The following is a 20,972-nucleotide window of genomic DNA, read 5'->3' on the forward strand; positions in this document are numbered from 1 at the left end:
CACGTTCATCCCCTCGCAGTGTCCCATCCGGACGAGTTTGGATTGAGAGTTGGACGGCGGTGCAGGCTGTCTGGGCGTGCAAAGGTATTGGGGTGGAAGGGGTAAAAGGTTGGTATCAGAAAGACTGACCGGCAGGCAGCGGATTAGCCGCCGTCACTCCTCCCTAACCTTCCAGTCTGCCATCATAGCGCAGGAGGATGGGGAAGCAAGATGACAGGGGGAAGAATCAGAGCATCAGCATGAATGTTCTACCAGGAGGGGGAGCAGCGGAAACCCTACCCAAGCACAACAAAGTGCAAGAGTCTTGCAGCAGCAGCGAGAGCGGCAGCAGGGGAGAGGACCAGAGCAAGGGCACCGCCAAATGTAACACGAACGGAGAGTACGGTCCGGGAGGCGCCGCGCACCGGGAGCAGCCTTCCACCATGGAGGGGAAACCCAAGCAGGCTTACGGCGCAGAGCAGAAGGCGGACGGCAGTGTGGTCTCGGCGGGGCAGAGGAGGGAGACGGGGGACGAGCCGGAGAGGAACCGCCAGCAGCAGCAGGGCGGCAAGGAGCAGAACTCGGTGGGCTTCAAGATCGAAGGGGGAGCTGCGGGAGACGATCCGATGTTCGGACAGGATGGCGAGGACTTCCCGCAGTACAGCTCCATGCAGAGCCACTTCACCGCCCTGCTCCAACCTGGAGTCAACAAGTTTTCCCTGCGGATGTTCGGCAGCCAAAGGGCAGTCGAGAAAGAGCAGCAGCGGGTCAAAACGGCCGGTTATTGGATTATACACCCCTACAGCGATTTCCGGTAAGTTTTGTTTTGCATCGAAAGTAAAGGAGCCGAGAGGGTTAAACCCTTTATATAACGAGGGACCCCTTCCTCGACACACACCCAAACACATACACAAGGCATCTGACTGATAACGCTGACACTCGGAAGCGCTGTAGGTAGGAGACAGTCAACAATCACTTCTCCTAGGGCGAACTAATAACGGTTGTGATAGTTCACAGCGACAGAGCGGGATCAAATACTGCTTCTGTTAATTCTGTAAAATAAAGCCAATCCGTTTTTAAGTTTCCCGGACTGTAATGGTTAATCCACAATAATCGGTTGCTCTCCTAGCTACTGAGTAACGTAACTTTGTCAATTTTATTTCCAATTTTATATAATTCTCGGCTCGATCACAGAAATAAACCATTGAAAATAGTATGCCAACATTTGAATTACTTTAAACAGTAACTTTGCAGTAGAGTTAAAGGGTTTATTCAAACATGCCAAGTTACTGCACCCAGAAATAACGCTTTTCCTATTGAGTTCTTTCGGTCTCGGTATTGCTGCCTAAGTCCAAGTTTATGCCTAGCGTAAGTAGCGAGCTGTCTGATCCGGGTTTACTTGTGTGAACTAAATGGGCTCTTTCGTACCTCAGGGAGACATCCGGTGGGTACGCAGCGCAGCCCCCTCCCCCGCCCATCCGTTCCAGCGTAGCACACATACCAACCTCCCCGGGAGCGAGAGGAAAGCACATGGAATACCCCTTCCCTGCAGATTAATCTCTATCTACAAATAGAATCGGGGACATCTGTCAACAAGGCAGTCAGGACCCTGGTCAACGCTGCCAACTCACGTTTCATTTGGCATAGTCACCAACAGCAGTTCGGTTCTGGAATCTGTCAGGCGCCCACCCCTCTAAGGAGCCGAGAGGAGGAGTGCCAACTTACTGGTCACAAATTTGGGGGTGGGGGAAGCAGTGGAGAGCTACAGTTGGGAGTAGTTAGTATGGAGTTTCAGTAAGACTGTAGGAATGTACAGAACGCAAACACAAGTATCAGATAAATGGAAACACAAATACATCTCCACCTGCCTTATCGTCGGCGAGGAACCCGGTGAAAATATGTGGTCAGCTGTAGATTTCTGCCTTTGCCTTGAATTGGTTCGCCATCCGTTGACGCATTCGCGCCCATTTTACTGGCTTCCAACCCCATTTCTTAAATTTGCGTATTTTGTGCGTGTGCCGCGTCTCCGGGTCTGATTTACGCGAAATGTTTGGATGCCGTTGCGTAGGGTGCTTCAAACTCAACTGGGCGACCAGTGAGACTAGCCGAGAGGAGATGTTGGAACGCATTCATTTTACATCTGCGGGGCTGTGGCCGTGACAGTGCAAGATCACTGCTCAAATTGTGTTAAACCCGGTTTAAAATGCATCCAACCAAATGCCACACTTCAGGAATGTTGTTCAGTGGCCCAGCTCAGGTCCACAGCAATTCCACCTGAGAAACATCAACCCATCCCGGCGTTGCCCCGAAGCGGTTAAGCTAATAAGTTTGATTTGGTCTAACTGCTGTTTTCTGATGAACAAAGTGTAATAACGATTTTTGCGGATAACATACAGAATTTGTGTGTTCTTGTTCAGCTGGAAAAATGATCGCACTTCTGGTGATTTCTTTTGATATTATTTTCCAGCTTATAACTGGAGAATAGGAATACAATTAGACCAGGCTGTGGGGATACCAGTTCACCTCATCGCAGAATGCTAACAGCACGGAAGGCAGCCATTTCGATCCTAATGAGTGGAATCCAGCTCGCCCCGGTTCCCTTCTCACTTCCCAAAGCCTTCTGAAGATTTTTTTTTCCCTTGCCTATGTTCAATCTGCTCATTTGTGAGCCGTACAATTGAATTTAGCTCCACCTCCCTCCACCCCACCTCCAATATCTTTTCCAACCCAAGCTTTTCTTCGTTATTTTTGCTTCCTTCCCAGTCACCTTTATTCTATACCCCTTAAGCTTGTTTTACCTCTCCATCACTAGGAGGGGCTTTGTCCAGCCCCTTCACGATTTTAAATATGAATGTCGGACCGCCCCGCAAAACCACAGCTTTTTGTGGAGAACAGCCACAGCTTTTCGAGTTTATTCACAGAACCAAAACTCCGTCTTGTCCGGAGATGTTTTGATAAATCTTTTAAGGAACCACACCTAAAGCCTTTATAGCCTTTCCAGAATGTGCCAATTAGAAATGGAGGGACTATTGTGGTTGTGGGCATTCAGAGTTAATGAACGTTCATTATGGCTTTTATTTGGTTTTGTATTGTGTCTCTGGTAAGAAAGCCCAGGATCTCCTGTACTTTATTAACCACTTTCCCATTTTGCCCTATTACTTCCAATCAACAACGGATGACAGAATCAAGTTTACTGTCATATACATAAGTCCATGTATGCAGGGATGCAATGAACTAATTAGTTGAGCAGCATCACAGACACACTATCATAAAAGCAGCATTCACAAAGAAAGCTTGAGTTAAGCTATTCTCCGAAAGGGTTAAAAGGAAGATAATTTGAGCAAAGGAGACCAAAGTCCATTTTAGTGCCAAGAGATCATAGTGTTGCTCAACAACAGTCATAGGTTCAGGATCCCAGTGGCTGAAGGGAAGAAGCTGTTCTTGATCCTGTTGGTGTACCTTCTATCTGTTGGCAGCTGCAAAAAGATGGCATGACCTGTATGGTGGGGATCTTCAATGATACATGTTGTCTTCTTGAGGCAGCGCCTCCTGTTGATGGGAAAGTGGTGGGAAAGGATCCTTGTGCAGAGGCCACTGCTTCTGTCCAACCTCTTTTATTTAGAAATGCCTCTTTTCATTCCAATCAACAAGTAACACTTCAAATTTCTCAACATTAAGCATCGTCTGCCACTAATCTGTCCATTCTGCCAGTGTGTCTATATCTCCTTGGAGTTTATTGCCATCTTGCTCACAACTCACAGTGCCTTCAAGGTTTGTCATCAGAAAAATTGGAAATTTCACCCAGTACACCTATATCAGTAATGCCCATTAAATGATGACCCTTTGATTCTGTAAGAAAAGTGATGATTTTTCATTATTACTCTCTGTTCCATGGTTTTCTCTCTTGACAAGTTATTCTTTGGCACCTTTCAAAATGTCATTTGAAAGTACATGGATTTTGCGTCAACAACTTGTTCCACAACAGTCTTCTCCATTACTTCATGAAAACTTCTCCCCCAGATTATATTGGCACAATTTTCATTTAAAAGATGCCTTCTGTAATCATTCCACACTTGTCCAAGTGACTTCTAATTCTATCACTGGTTATTGTTTTTAGAATTTTCTTTACCTCTGAAGTAAATTACTGTCTAGTTAGTAATTCTGGGTTCACCCCTATATCATTTCATTTGGAAAAAATGTGTATATATTTACAATTCCCATTCACTGCATCAACACAAATCTGTAGCTATTTGGAAGGTTATGACCAGGATTTTTGTAGTTTACACCATTATGTTTTGTAGCTACCGAGGATGCATCCCATGTGGACCAGGTGGCTTGTCCTCTTTAGGTACTGCTTGACTTTCTAGAGCTTCCTCCTTATATAATTATTATTTTTATATTAGAACATAGAACAATACAGCACAGGAACCTTTGGTGCACATTGGTGTGTCGAATCAATTAAATTAGTAAGCAAATGGCTACTAAACTAATCTTTTCTGCCTACACAATACCAATATCCTTTTATTTTCCTCACATTCATGTAATTATATAAACATCTCCTGAGAGTCTTTAATGTGTCTGCCTCTTCCACCACCCAAGGTAGTGCATCCCAAGCACACACCACTCTGTGTAGAAATAAAAACTTACTCTTCACATCTCCTTTGAAATTATCCCCTCTTACCATAAATGCATGCCCTCTGCATCAGACATTTCAACCCTTGGAAAAAAGATATTGTTCATCTACTCTATCCATGCCTGCCATTATCTTATAAATTATCAGATCTTCCCTCAGCCTCCGCCACTCCAGAAAACACATACCTAAGTTTGTTCAGCCTCCCTTTATAGCACATGCCCTCTAATCCAGGCAACATCCTTGTAAATCTTTTATGCACCCTTTCCAAAGCATCAATATCCTTCATATAATGAGTGACCAGAACTGTATGCAGTACTCCAGGTGTGCACTAACTAGAGTTTTATAAAGCTGCAACATAACATAACATATGATGTTGTAGCTATTAGTGAAACATGGTTGCAGGAAGGGTGTGATTGACAACTAAATATTCCTGGATTTAGTTGCTTCAGGTGTGATAGAGTAGGAGGGGCCAGAGGAGGAGGTGTTGCATTGCTTGTCCGAGAAAATCTTATGGCGGTGCTTTGGAAGGATAGATTAGAGAGCTAGATTCCATAGGCTCTTTACAAGACCCAGTACTACCTCTACTTTGACCTCAGAATGCCCGAGCATATCAACCCACTCAGTACTAATCTTCCTACCTTCTTGTCCTTCTCCTTGGGAAATACTGATGTAAAGTACTCAATATGGACCTTACCAACATCCTCCTCATCCAAGGAAATGTTTCTCCCCTTTATTCCCAATTAGCTCCATCCTCTCCCTACTTAACCTCTTGCTCTTGATGTATGTATAGAATGCCTTGGGATGCTCTTTAACCTTTGTATTTGACCTTGGAAGAATGATGTTTGTTTAGCTGTATATATATATATATATATATGTATATTGAATGACAATTGAATTTGAACTTGAACTTATTTGTATGCAGTTTGTAGCCTACCCAGAATCTCAAACATATTTTCTTCTTACCCTCTGCTGGGACTGTAGCCGTGTCATTTTTCCTTAGGTGGTTATGTACAGGACTCATTTAGTACTTAAGCAATGCTCACCATCTTCATTGGTAGATTTTTTTTGTTCCTACTTATCCACACACAAACCACTCCCTACCTTGCTGTTTGCATCCATTGTTCAAATATCTATAAAATATGTTTAGATTCTCTTTTATATTTGCTATCATTTTTTCCAATGTTCACTGGACAATTTCATTTGCCTTATTTCCTCTGTGGAATTTCTGTTTAAGCTTGGCTCTCATTTGTGTTAACAACCTTGCATTTGAGAGGAGTAAAGAACTGGCATTGCATCAGATTGCTGGTTCAGCATTGTTTTTAGTCAGACAAATGGAGTTTCCGTCTAGCCACATTTCAATTTAAATTTTAAATGTGGGCACTGAGTTTATGGGATAGTGTGCTAAACGAGGGCTTGGACCAGATCCTGCTGGCTCGCTTCACCTGCTTGCAACTACCACCTCCTCCCTCTGGAGTACAGAGACTTGGTCCTAATAGTGTGCCACTGGCCCCAGAATGTTCCTTGTGCAACGAACGGTTAGCTGCAATGTGCTGCCAATTAGACATTTCATTTAAGGTTTTCATTTTAAAATTACAAATGAATTTTTTAAATAGGAAACACAGCTAAAGCACCTAAAACTTGCAAATAATGAAAAACATTAAAATATTTTTCAGTAGATCAGATCATTCTCCTTTTCCTTTGTGTTCTAATCCTTTGCTCCATAATCCCCATTGAAATCAATGGAGTTTCAGATCCTGAGCTAGTATGACTTGGCACATGACCCAAAAGATCATTCCTCCAGTGTTATGGTGGCAAATCCCAGTGAGATTCAAATCCACTGCTGGACGCCATGATAATTTCAATGCTATGGCAAATAGATATATTCAAAATTTGTTGTTTGGTCCTGGACTCTGTGTTTGATAGCTTGTGCAAAAATCCCATCCACCATTTGGGCCAAGGATGACTTGTTTCCCCTCCAGCTCTATGAGTCCTGAGATGACTGATCAACTAATGAGAACTTCAGACTCTTCCTCAGATGTCACTTTGGGAGCTTAAACATGCAGGTTGGTGTTGAATGTTGCTGGTGGTGTGCTCCTTTCTGCCACTTATGTGAGGCTTCTGTGTTCCCCTGATGCTTGAGTTTCAACTTGAAATACCATCCTGAATGTTTCTTCACCACTTTATGTGATCATGGGCCATGGATTCCCATGAGTTTGTGGGGTTGCTCCATTTTTTTTCAGGGAAACTTTTCCTGTGGTAGAGATGGGAGCAGTGTTTGTTTCGGCAGTCTGGTGTTTGATACATGAGCGTCACGGCCACCCTCATATAAGTGACTGCGAACAATTAAAGATTCAGTACCAGTTGGTCCAGGAGAAGAGACTAATACGGATCTGCTTATCTTGTCAGTGACTATGAAGGGTTTTGTAAAGATAGCTTGGTCATATCTTTCAAGTATCCAGCTATACTTCTGTTTAAACAGTTAAATGATGAATTTTCTTTTTGGAACTGAACAGATAAGCCAATAACATCTGCTGCAATGATTACAGATCTCAGGAATTCTGCTGGCAGTAATAGAAATTACATGTCTTTATAATTATGTAAGCCTAACTCCTTTAGAAGCAGCACACTTCGTACTGAAATGTCAGATACCACCTAAGTGGCACTGACATGAAATCAGTAGAACTTAATTGTCCCTGCAGTATCAAAAAAAGAAAAAATGGAAGGGTTGAAAGTATGAAATTTCTTTGCATGTGTTATAAGGTACAAGAGCCAAATTGAATCTATTTATGAATTCACCTGACCTTTGAGGTTGGGAATGAACAAGTTCATTTACTCTCTGGTATTAATTAGCATAATTTATATGGTGTATCTGCCCTCTGAGGAATTAGCTTCTTTCTTTGATAGACTGTTTGATTTGTGGATTTGGACACAAGTTTGCTTATTGATTATTCCATGCTACAGCATTAGCTCTGAAAAATTGGCCCCAATTTTCAAAATGTACTTTCATCTCCCTTCTAAGTGACTTTTAGTTTCAGGTGCCATCACAAGCATGCTCATTTTTTGTAACTCTTCTGTAATCCTTCAATCATTAGGGTAAGTTTTTTGTTTCTATGCACTACAAAGAAGTTAATGAATGTTACACATAAGTTTTAAAAGAAATTTTCCTGCTTTGTGTTTTCTCTTACTCATCTTTTTTTCTTGAAAATATAGTGCATCACATAAAGTTTGGACTTTACCTGAGTATTTCTTCCTTGGGACATTTGTATTTCTACAGGAAATATGAGCATAATTAGGCCATTTGGCCCATTGAGTCTGCTCTGCCATTCATTCATAGCTGATCCTTTTTCCCCTCCTCAGCCCCACTCCCTGGCTAGCCCAATTTCCTCTTCCCTCATGGCAGCCCAATCCCTAACCTTGCTCCTTGTCAGATGCAAACCTCAGCTTTCTTAGTTCCCTTTGATTCCAGAGCATTTCTGTTATCCTGTTTATCTTGCTGTCTGTTACTCTCTAAAACACTTGTCTCTTGACTAAATTGTAGCTCTTGAACTTAATTGTTTCATTTCATTTGGTGATTTAGTTGCTAACAAATGCTCTGATCGAACAATTATTTCAAGTATTTATAACACAATGTTGGTAGGTAACATGTCAAATGTTATTACTTAACCATGATAATTTTTATTCTCTTATCTGCAAATCCTGAAAACTTGCAGAATTCCTTGGCACACCACTTGTGCTGTTGAATACCATAACATCATTACTAGATCAACTTATATGGTTTCTGTTCATTACTGCTATTCAAACTTAACTTTTGTTATGTTTCAGTTCATTGCCACTGATAAAATTCATTACTTCACTGATGTGTTTGAATATATTAACCTTTGATCTGTTTGTTTATTACATTGACTAGATGCATTGGATTTTCATAGAAAACAGGATTTTTTGGCCTTTTTAAAAATGTGTCAATGAATTTTAAGAAGGCATATGGTAAAGTTCCCTTAGTAGGCTCATTTAGAAGGTCAGGAGGCATATTCAGGGGAAGTTAGCTGTGTTGATTAAGAATTGGCTTGTCCAAAGAAGACTAAGGATAGATGTAGTTGGAGGATATTCTACCTGGAGTTTGATGACTGGTGGTGTTCCACCAAGATCTGTTCTGGGAACCATGCTTTTTTGCGATTTTCATAAATAAGTTGGATGAGGTAGTGAAAAGGTGGGTTAGTAAGTTTGCAGATGATACAAAAGTTGGCGGAGTTATGAATAGTGTAAAATGTCATAGGTTACAATGGGAGATGTAACAGGATGTAGAGCTGGGTTGATAAGTGTCATATGGAGTACAATTTGGAAAAGTCTGAAGTAATACCCTTTGGAAGGTCAAATTTGAAGCAAGAATACAGGATTAATAACATGATCCTTGATAGTGTGGAGGAACAGAGGGATTTTGAGGTCCACGTGCGTGAAGCCCTCAAAGATGGCACGCAAATTGATAGTAGTTGAGAACTCCACCAACCTTTATGTCATCTGCAAACTGACTTAATGAAAGTGTGTTTTCTTCATTAGTCAGGGGATTGAGTTCAGGAACCGCAAAGTAATGTTGCAGCTCTATAAAGCCTTGGTCAGATCACACTTTAGGTATTGTGTTCTGGTCGATCATTAAAGGAAAGATGTAGAAGCTTTAGAGAGGGAGTAGAAGAGATTTACAAAGATGTTGTCTGGATTAGAGAGCATGTCTTATGAGGATAGGTTGCACGAGCTAGAGCTTTTCTCTTTGGAGCAGAGGAAGATGAGGTATAGAAGATGATAACTGGCATAAATTGAGTGGATGGCCAGAGACTTTTTTTCCAGGGCAGAGATGGCTGACGTGGGTGGGGGGGGGATAATTCTAAATTGATTCAAGGAATGTATAGGGGTGGGGGATGGCAGAAATAAGTTCTTTACGCAGAGTGGAGTCAGTTCATGGAACGGCCTGCCAAGGTGGTGAAATGGCAGATATATTAGGGGCATTTTAAAAAACTTAGATCTTGGCTCAGTACATGAGTGATAGAAAAAGGAGGGCTCTGTAGGAGGGAGGCATTAGATTGATCTTGGGGTAGGTTAAATCGTTGGCACAACAACATGGACTGAAGGGCCTGTACTGTTTAATGTTCTGTTAGTTTATTTTGTTTTCATTAAAGAGTTAATACACAGTGGTGTTAGAAAGTTTGTTAACCCTGCAAGATTTTCTCAATTTCTGCATTAATATGACCTAAAATGTTGTTAGATCTTCACCCAAGTTCTAAAGCTAGATAAAGAGAACCTAATTAAATAAATAACACAACAACATTATACTTGTTCATTTACTTATGGAAAAAATGGTCCAATGTTATATGTAGTTGTTGGAGAAAGTATGTGAACCTCTGGGGTAATGCCTTCTAGAAAAGATATTTGGAGTCAGGTTTTCCAATCAATGAGATACAATTGAAGGTGTGGGTTGTAGAGATGCACTGCCCTAGTAAAAGACACACAAAGTAAGGTTACTGACAGAGTCTGTGCTTCTCAAGTAAGGTCTGCTTATGTCCACCATGCCTTGATGGAAACAACTTTCAGAGGACCTTAGAAGAAGGATTGTAGAGATGCATCAAGCTGGAAAAGACTACAAAAGCATTTCTAAAGACTTGAGTGTTCAGCAGTCCACAGTAAGAGAAATGATTTACAAATGGAGGAAACTCAGTACAGTCGTTACTCTCCCTTGGAGTGGGCATCCTGCAAAGATCACACCAAGAGTACAAATGTACAATGCAGAAGGAGCTGAATAAGAACCCAAGTGTAACGGCAAAAGTCTCTAGAACTTGCTAAAGTCTCTGTTCATCTGTCCACTATAAGGGAAACGCTGAACAAAATTGGTGTTCATGGAAGGACACCACCGAGGAAACCACTGCTCTACAAAAAAAAAATGCTGCATGTCTCAGGTTTGCAAAAGAGCACCTGGTTGTTCTACAATGCTTCTGGGGCAATGTTCTCTGGACAGATGAGACAGAAATTGAACATTTTGGCAGAAATGCACACTGCTACATTTGGAGGAAAATGGGCACTGCACACCGACACCAAAACCTCATCCCATCTGTGAAGCATGGTGGAAGGAGCATCTTAGATTGGGGTTGCTTTGTTGCCTCAGGGCCTGGACGGCTTGCAATCATTGAGGGAACAATGAATTCAAAATTGTATCAAGATATTTTACGGGAGAATATCAGGGTAGCAGTCTGTCACCTGAAGCTTAATAAAAGTTGGATAATACAACAGGACAATAATCCGAAAGGCAAGAATAAATCAACAACAGAATGGTTTAAAAAGGAGAAAATTCATGTTTTCGAATGGCTGAGTCAAAGTATTGACCTTAATCCTATGGAAATGTTGTGGAAGGACCTGAAGCAAGCAGTTCATGCAAGGAAGCCCACCAACATCCCAGAGTTCAAGCAAATTTGTAAGGGGGAATGGCCTAAAATACATCCGAGCTGATGTGCAGGTCTGTTCAACAGTTATTGGAAATGTTTGGTTGAAGTTATTGCTGCACAAGGGGGTCACTCCAGTTATTGAAAGCGGAGGTTCTCATACTTCCAACAAATGCATGTAATATTGGATAATTTTTCTCAATAGACAAATGAACAAGTATAATGATTTTTGGGTTATTTAATTAATTGGGTTTGCTTTATCTAGTTTTAGGACTTGCGTGAAGATCTGATCACGTTTTAGGTCATATTTATGCAGAAATAGAGAAAATTTTACAGGGTTCACGAACTTTCTAGTGCTACTGTATAAGGACATTTTAAGGTAAGTTTTAAAGTGCAATATTTTCAGTAGTTTGCAAAAATGTGACGAGCTGGCCTTCATGCCAGAATGATAGCACCTTCCGTGATTTCAAAGAAATCCTGTATTGAGGATTAGATAGGCTCCATGGTTTTGCTTTATGTTTTTACAACTTTAATGGCAATCAGGCATCAGCTGTCAGCACCTGATATCCACCACAGTTATGCCATGAAGCTGGGTGAACAGCCAGTCAGATTGAAGAATGGACTCAAAGATCAAACAAGGATTTAAAGAAATAAGAATACTGCACAAAAAGTTGAGAATGACCTCTTAATGTATGACTTCATGTTGATTACAAAGTCTAAGTGCTTGCCATTTGTTACTAGTGTTACGAACCCCGTAACTGGGTCACTTACCAGCAAAGATCGAGAGGTCCATTGAAGTCTGATGGTACTATTTTTAAAAGTCTTTATTTATAAAGGGGCACAAAAATAAGATTAATACAGACATTCAGATAATATACGTCGTCAATACTCAATCTAAAAAACGCGGGTATAATAATAATCATCAATAAGCAATAGCTCTATCGTTTGTCTAGGGGATATTGTATTGTCCGACGGAAAGATAAAAGTCACTGTCCTTTCAATCTGCAGCTCTTTGGGTTTAAGAGAGACGGTTTTAAACTTGCCATGGTCTTTTATGAGGTCAATCCGTTGAGTCAGGGGAGTTGGTTCCCCATTGTTAGTTCCAAGTCGTTTTCCGTGGTACCAGCCCCCAGGCAAGGGAACCGAACGCACGTGGCTTCTTTCAAATGGCTCCCCGCTATTACGGGATCGCTAGCATTTCTTCTGGTGCGTCTGAGGGGCTGTTCCTACAGCCCCTCTTTTATCTTAACTCGCAGGGTAGTAGATGTCAATCAGGTTGGCATGATGCAATCTCTCCCTCAACCAGCCCAATTTGCCCGAGGGCATTCATGTAGCAGAACATCTCAATCCACAAATCTGTCTCCAAGAGACAATGGCCATGTCCCGTAGCTTTACATTGCTATGGGGGGGGGGGTGGGGGGAGAAACGTGACATCCTGCACGTCTCCCCCTCAAGTCTTGGGCCCCCCGTTTGACTCAAGCCAACAGTGATCTGGTGATTCTCACAAAGGAGGGGGCTACGCACATAACACCCCCTTTCTTCAGGGCATTTTTTACCATCGGAAAAAAACGAATTCATACAGAGTCTTACAGGGTGTTAGAATCTAACACAACACCAAAGTTTTTTTCTACAGAGTAATACAGTTATACATTCGATTCAGTATCTAAACAGTTAACGATTTCAGTGTCACCTTCTTTAATATCTTAACATCTTGTACCGTACTAACGTCTTGTAGCATCAGACTTCAATTTAATAACCACCTATTTTATTATTTTTTTAGCAACAAAACTAAAGAGGTGTGCTCTTAGCTTATGTGCATCTACAAAAGTTTATGTGAATACTTATCTTTTTGGTCATTTTCAACTTAACAGGCAGGCTTCCAAGGGGGCTGTCTTTATTATTCACAGGCTTTGGCGAAATCCCGTACAACCTGCTTTGCTATTTAAAATGGCGTCCCCCTTAACCGTCGCCTCTTTTCCGGTGAGTTCCCACGTGGGGAATTTGAGTAATCTGGCGAGGTAAACTCCCGCCCGCCTTTTTCATAGGGGTTATTTTATCAACACCGTGTCCCAAACTTAGACCATTTCCACCCAATTCTTTAATTTTACCCAGGTGGCTAGCCCTCTCGTCGGGACCCTTCAGGCTATTGGTTTTTAATTCAAACTCTTTGTTCAAGCAGCATTTCGAATTCCGCCTCCTCACACCACATCCTGGCATAACAGTAGTGTGGGGGGCCCCGCTATCTCCCGGCTTACTCTGTAAGCGATCTGCTGGGTTTAAAATTTCTTCATTCGATTTGGGAACTACAGACTTTCTGTTTCCTTCAATAATAATATTTATCTCCCCATTTTTGAGCTCTGCATTAAGTTTGAACACACCTTCGAGCACAAACACCTGGGAACTCTCACTTCCCACTGTTACGAAGGTTAACCCTTTTTTCACTGAACCAAGTCTATCTGACCCACAAGGACGGCTGTCCCGTTCCACTGAATCAAATACCTCAACTTTTTCTGAGCTCCGTTACTAGGTTCAGTACCACGTGCATCCCCATCTTGGACACACTCAAACGGGACATTGGCCTCTTCCAGGCTTTCAATACCCATACCCTTTTCAAATTCTAAGTTCCCCCAATCCTCCCAGGTACTCTCTGGGCAACTCCCTTCTGGAGTAAACTCAACCCCGTGGGCTGAAACAACCTCATCTGCCAACCCAGCAGACTTCTTCGAGGTAAGGGCACCCTTTTCATATAGGGCTGCCCTCATTTAATTATTGGGAACACCTTTAGAATTTTCAACTTCTTCAAACAGTTCTGCCAAACCAGACAGATCATCCATGTCCAACTCTGGACCTCTTAACCGCTCTATCGGTTCCTCATCTTTATTTTCTGCCTCTAGGACATTTCTCCTCGCTAAGGGTAGATCTACCTCCACTCCCTTACCCTCTTTCACTTTACTACTCTTCGTTTTACCACCCTCTAAACCCTCATGGTACAGGGTCGGTAGAAACGTCTCGGCCAAATCAAAACTGGCCAGATTTAAACTGCTCTCATTCTCAGCTGCCTTTCTCGACAGGCTGCGAGTGACCGTGCATGCGGGATAGATCTGGGACTCGAGGGGCGGAGCCTCAACACTCACCGGCTGGCCGGTCCTCGTCATGGCTGCCCAAACCTTACCACCTGCTAAATCGTTACCGAGAAGGACGTCCGCGTCAGTTCTCGGGAATTCTGATGGCACCCCTATTTCAACGGGTCCAGACACCAGCTCACAATCCATAATGACCTCATGTAAGGGCGCCATTTCTATCCTTTTACTTATTCCCTTCACCGCTACCATTCCCGTTTTCTGACCAAATTCTAGTATCTTACTGCTGATCAAAGACAGCTCAGCCCCCGTGTCTCTCCAGATTCGTACGGGAATTGGTGGGTTCCCCTTCCTCAAAGACAGGGTTCCGTGTGACAGACAAGTCTCAGACCCTTCTCGTACTCTGTCTACCCGGGGCTCTCTTGTCGATTTACTGATTACCACTGCACATCCGAGAGGGACTGCTGCTTTCCCTTTTCCCGTCTCCCTCCTCGGAGCAAAGCACTGAGACGCAACATGCCCGCTCTTCCCACAATTAAAACAGGTCAAGCCCTGAAATCTCTGGCCGTTTGGCCTTTCCCCCTCAACCTTACCACTAGCTCCCAGCAGGACCTCTGCCTCAGTCGGTGGACTTTCTCGATTGTTCCCGCGGTCTCTCGGGGAACTTTTATTCGAGGAAAACTTTGTCTTCTGGGTTAGGGCATATTCATCTGCGAACCTAGCAAATTCTGAGATGGACTTATTCAACTTCTCATTCAAATACATCCAGATCTCCTCCGGAACACAACCTTTAAATTCCTCAATCAAAATTAACTCCCTGAGACGCCCATAATCCTCGTCCACTATTTCTGCGGTGCACCAACGGTCCAAGAGCACACCCTTCTCATGGGCAAACTCGGTATACGTCTGATTCCACCCTTTCCGTAAATATCTGAACTTTTGTCTATATGCTTCAGGTACTAGTTTGTAACCCCGGAGAATGGCCACCTTTACTTTGTCATAACTCTCCTCCTCCATGGACAACGTCGCATATGCCCGTTGTGCCTTCCCTTTTAACACACTTTGTAACAACGACACCCACTGTGCTCTGGGCCACTTCTGATTCACTGCCACCTTTTCAAAAAGCAAGAAATAACTATCAACATCCGTCTCCTCGAATGGGTGTACTAACCTCAATGCCCGACTAACATCAAACCGCTCCTCTCGGTCTGACCCCTGACCACATTGCTCTTGCTTTAACATCTCCATCTCCAAGTCATGTTTCCTCTGTCTCTCTGCCTCCCTCTCCTTCTCGGCCCTTTCCTTCTCCTTCTCAGCTGCTTCCAGCTTTTTTAACTGAAGTTCATGCTCTCTTTGCTTCTCAGCTTTTTCCTGCTCCCTTTTCACCACTAACGCCCTTAGCTGGAGCTCCTGATCCCATTTCACCTCTAACTCCTTTAGCTGGTGCGCATGCTCCCTTTGTTTGTTGGCCCTTTCTCTCTCTCTCTCTCTCTCTTCCTCGGCTTTTTCTCTCTCTCTCTCTTTCTCGGCTGCTTCCAGCTGCTTTAACTTAATTTCATGTTCCAAACTTAATTTCTCCAACTCTAACTGAGCCGTCCCACTAGCTGGTACCTTTTCAGGGATATTTTCCAATACCTCAGCTGCAAACACATTCTTCTTGATGTAATACTGAGTTATGGCCCTTCGCACCTCCGGCTTTTTCATTGACAACCTCACCTCTGCGAGGTTTAACCCCTTCACCAAATTTACCAAGTCTGTTTTGGTGGCCGCCTCTAGCGCCTCCAGAGTCGGATTTTTATTAATTCATCCATGTCCATCTTTGCTGGTTTCCCACCTGGCTACCCACGTACCAGATCCAAGTTTGGACTTACAAGCCCGATTCACTGGCTCCCCAATTTGGTTTCAAATCTCGAGACAAGAACACCAATTTTTGTTACGAACCCCATAACTGGGTCACTTACCAGCAAAGATCGAGAGGTCCGTTGAAGTCTGATGGTACTATTTTTAAAAGTCTTTATTTATAAAGGTGCACAAAAATAAGATTAATACAGACATTCAGATAATATACGTCGTCAATACTCAATCTAAAAAACGCGGGTATAATAATAATCATCAATAAGCAATAGCTGTATCGTTTGTCTAGGGGATATTGTATTGTCCAATGGAAAGATAAAAGTCACTGTCCTTTCAAGCTGCAGCTCTTTGGGTTTAAGAGAGAGACGGTTTTAAACTTGCCAGGGTCTTTTATGAGGCCAATCCGTTGAGTCGGGGGAGTTGGTTCCCCGTTGTTAGTTCCAAGTCATTTTCCGTGGTACCAGCCACCAGCCCCCAGGCAAGGGAACCGAAAGCATGTGGCTTCCTTCAAATGGCTTCCCGCTATTACGGGATCGCTAGCGTTTCTTCTGGTGCGTCTGAGGGGCTGTTCCTACAGCCCCTCTTTTATCTTAACTCGCAGGGTAGTAGATGTCAATCAGGTTGGGGTGATGCAATCTCTCCCTCAACCAGCCCACTTTGCCCGAGGGCATTCACGTAGCAGAACATCTCAATCCACAAATCTGTCTCCAAGAGACAATGGCCATGTCCCGTAGCTTTACATTGCTATGGGGTGGGGGGGGGGGGGAGAAACGTGACATCCTGCACGTCTCCCCCTCATGTCTTGGGCCCCATGTTTGACTCAAGCCAACAGTGATCTGGCGATTCTCACAAAGGAGGGGGCTACGGACGTAACACTAGCACATGTGGTGGCACAGTACTTAAAAACAATTGTTTAATTGCAGAACAATGGTGTTGATTTGTGCGCTTCAGCACCATGTTGGGCAGCTGTTTTGTTATTGTATCAGGTGAGAGCTGCTCACAATGCAATCTTCTGAGCATGTTTTTTAAGTCACCAGTACAAAATGAAGCTTTTTTTAAATAATAAACAAACCACTAATCTTGTGACTTATTGCCAGTGTCTACCCAAGAACTGAAGCAAATATACTTCTTATTGGATTATGTGTGTACCAAATCAGGTCTCCTGGATAAAATTCCACTAAAAAAAAATGCACTCACAACCAAAGAAACACTAAAATTGGAATCAGATTTATTATCACAGACACATCAGAATTGGAATCAAAATCAGATTTAGTATTGGTGGCATACGTCGTGAAATTTGTTGTTTTGCAGCAGCAGTACATTACAATACATAAAATTAAAACCTATACATTGCAATAAGAAATATATATTTAAAAATTTAGTAGTACAAACTGAGTGCAAAAGATAGTGAGGTCTTGTTCATGGGTTCATTGTCCATTCAGAAATCTGATGACAAGTGGAGAAGCTGTTCCTAAGGCGCTGAGTGTCTGTTTTCAAGCTCCTGTACCACCTCCTCGATGGTTGTAATGACAAAAGGTTATGTCCAGGATGATGGGGTCCCTCATGATGGATGCTGCCTTTTTGAGCGCATCCATCATATTCTGAAATATGTTGTGAAAGTTCAATCACAAACAAAATAAAATCTTCAGATGTTGGAAATCGAAGCAACAGATTCTTCACACATTGTTGTGAAAGATTTTTTGCAGCATTACAGATCTGGTCAATCTGGTGTAGTCATGGACCTTTAACTGTACAAAGTCAGAGAAGGACATAAGTAACAACTGACTTTAGGTGCCACAGAGGAGAGAGAGACCGCAGAGCAGATGGAAATGTCTTCCATGCTTACTCAAAGTGGCTACATTTCTGGTCAATAATGTGCATGCCAGAAGGAAGATTTTATTTATCAGGGTTGCTTTGAAATGTAGCTGGCCTTCCATGAAAACAGTATGCCTTTTCGATATGTCAAGATGCTCAGCACACCATTGTTTACACCTGGAGAGCGAAGGTCCTCAATGGAATATAGATTTTGTAGAAAAAAAACATAGAAACATGTAAAACCTACAGCATAATACAGGGCCTTTGGCCCACAAAGCTGTGCCGAACATTTCTGTGGTGAACTGCATATACCTGTCTGGACATGCCCCCCCGCTGACTGCTCCTGTGGCTCCTCCCACAGATCCCTGTATAAAGGCGATTGGAGGCACTGCTCCTCCCTCAGTCTCCAGGATGTTGTGTGGTGGGCTCTTGCTGCTGACGCTGCTGACGGTGCTTTCTTCCAGTTAATAAAAGCCTATCTTGACTCACATCTCCGAGACTTATTGATGGTGCATCAATTTTATTAGCTGGAATTTTAAAACATGGAAAGTATTTTACGTCCAGAAAAATTGGACATTGATCCTCAAGCTCCAGAAGCAGCTCTTGCCTTTGAACTCTGGCTTGCATGCTTCCAATTATACTTGGAAGAGATTCCCGTGACTGAGCCTGCTATCATGCACAAAATCCTCCTCTCCAGTGTCAGTCCGAAGGTATATCCCTTATTAGAGACCTGCCGACCTACCGAGGGGCACTGGATGCCCTCAAAAGACACTACCTGTGGCCGGTGAACACTATCTACGCAAGACATTGCTTAGCGACGCGGCGTCAGTGGACCGGAGAGTCGAGCGCTGAGTTTGTCTGGGCCCTACAGACACTTGTGCGGGCCTGTGACTGCAGGGGACTGTCGGCGGAACAGCATGCAGAGCTCCTGGTACGAGACGCCTTCGTTACGGGGATCAGGTCAGTGTACGTGCGCCAGCGGCTGCTGGAAAATGCTGATCTTACCTAACGCTTGGCGATCGAGCTGGCTGACATGCTGGAGGCTGCTCTGAACAACGCTGATGCTGTCCAGCCACGCGATCTCCCGCCGGCCCTGTGGACACCACAGACCCCGCCACCTGCCGGCAAATTGACCTCAGCCGCTGCCAGTCGCGAGTCTGTGCACTCCCCGCAATCGACCACAGCTGCTGCCAGTCGCAAGTCCGCGCAATGTTACTTCTGCGGTCTCGAAAAGCACCCCCGAAAACGCTGCCCGGCCCGAGAAGCTACCTGCTCCAGCTGTGGAAAGAAGGGCCATTTCGCCAAGGTCTGTAAGTCTAAACCACGAGCGGGGTCGAGCAGTGCCTTGCCCGAGGCATGGGGGCCGCCACCTTGGTCACCTCCATCTTGCCTGCCCGTCTCGTTAGAGGCTTGGGGGCTGCCATCTATGTCGGCGCCACCTCGCCCCACCTCCAACCCATGGGTGCTTACTGGGCACCTAGACGGTGATTCAACTCTGGCCTCCATAACCCTTGACCAAAGCACCCCACACCAGCTTGCAAGGTCAATGATGGACATCCTGGTGGAGGGGCACAGGACTAGCTGCCTGTTTGACACGGGCAGCACTGAGAGTTTTATTCACCCGGACACGTTGCAACACTGCGGACTCGTGACACGGCCGGTAAGCCAGAGGGTCACCATGGTTTCTGGGTCACATTCCACAGACATCCGGGTGGGTTGTGTAGCGACATTGGTGGTGCAGGGCACAGAATATCGGGACTTTGCGCTACTGGTCATGCCTCAACTGTGCGCGCCTGTGCTATCGGGGCTGGACTTCCAGAGCCACCTCAAAAGTGTGACTATGGCATATGACGGGCCCCTCCCATCACTCACTGTCAGGAATCCTCAGTTTTGTGGGACTTCGTCATATACCCCACTACTGACCACACACACACACCCCGACCCTCACATCCCACCCAGCACCATGCCGACAGCTGCGCTACTGACACCACTTGCAGCCCCTCCACCCTCAAGATCCCTCCCCCACCGCTGTTCACCAACCTGATCTCCTACTGTAAACCTGTGGCAACTAAAAGCAGGAGGTACAGCGCGGGAGACAGGGCCTTCATTCAGTCAGAGGTGCAGCGGCTGCTCAGGGAGGGGATCATTGAGCCAAGCACAAGCCCTTGGAGGGCCCAGGTGGTTGTTGTTCGGACCGGGCAGAAAAATAGGATGGCCGTGGACTATAGCCAGACCATCAATAGGTTCACGCAGCTTGACGCATACCCCCTACCCCGCATCGTGGATACGGTCAACCAGATAGCTCAGTACAAGGTGTACTCGACCATAGATCTGAAATCCGCTTACCATCAGCTCCCCATCCGCCCAGAGGACCGCCCCTACATCGCCTTTGAGGCGGGCGGCAGGCTCTATCACTTCCTGCGCGTCCCCTTCGGTGTCACGAATGGTGTCTCTGTCTTCCAGAGGGAAATGGACCGGATGGTGGACCAGTGCCAACTGAGGCCACATTTCCCTATCTGGATAACATCACCATCTGCGGTCACGACTGGCCGGATCACAACGCCAACCTCCAATGATTTTTCCAAGTGGCCAAAGCCCTGAATCTTACTTATAACAGGGACAAGTGTGTGTTCGGAACCATCCGACTCGCTATCCTTGGGTATGTCATGGAGAACGGGGTCATTGGCCCTGATCCCGACTGTATGTGCCCCCTGTTAGAACTCCCACTTCCCACCACCCTCAGAGCCCTCAGAGGGTGCCTGGGCTTCTTTTCCTATTACGCCCCATGGGTCCCCCATTATGCAGACAAGGCCTGCCCGCTTATCAAGTCTACCACATTTCCCATCTCTGCCGAGGCCCACGTGGCCTTCAGCCGCATTAAAGGGGACATTGCCAAAGCAATGATGCATGCGGTGGACGAGACCATTCCCTTTCAAGTAGAGAGTGACGCCTCTGACTTCGCGCTGGCTGCTATCCTTAATCAGGCAGGCAGGCCAGTAGCATTCTTCTCTCGTACCCTTCAAGGCCCTGAAATTCAGCACTCCGCGGTGGAGAAAGAAGCCCAGGCCATAGTGGAAGCTATTAGGCACTGGAGGCACTATCTCGCTGACAAAAGGTTCACCTTGCTGACCGACTAGTGCTCAGTTGCGTTCATGTTCAGCAACCAACAGTGGGGCAAAATCAAAAATG

General features: G+C 44.5%; 1 protein-coding gene across 1 annotated transcript in view; it reads left to right on the forward strand.

Annotated features, from left to right (window-relative positions):
- Window positions 1–327: 327 nt before the first annotated feature.
- Window positions 328–20,972, forward strand: part of LOC132404879 (potassium/sodium hyperpolarization-activated cyclic nucleotide-gated channel 1-like) — a 255,912-nt gene continuing 235,267 nt past the window's right edge. The window contains exon 1 of the mRNA XM_059989441.1: window positions 328–793. Coding sequence (XP_059845424.1) covers window positions 423–793 — 371 coding nt within the window. The 5' untranslated portion in view covers window positions 328–422. The remainder of the gene's footprint in view (window positions 794–20,972) is intronic.

The sequence above is a fragment of the Hypanus sabinus genome, chromosome 14 (genome assembly GCF_030144855.1).
Source record: "Hypanus sabinus isolate sHypSab1 chromosome 14, sHypSab1.hap1, whole genome shotgun sequence".
In the NCBI taxonomy this organism is placed as follows: domain Eukaryota; kingdom Metazoa; phylum Chordata; class Chondrichthyes; order Myliobatiformes; family Dasyatidae; genus Hypanus; species Hypanus sabinus.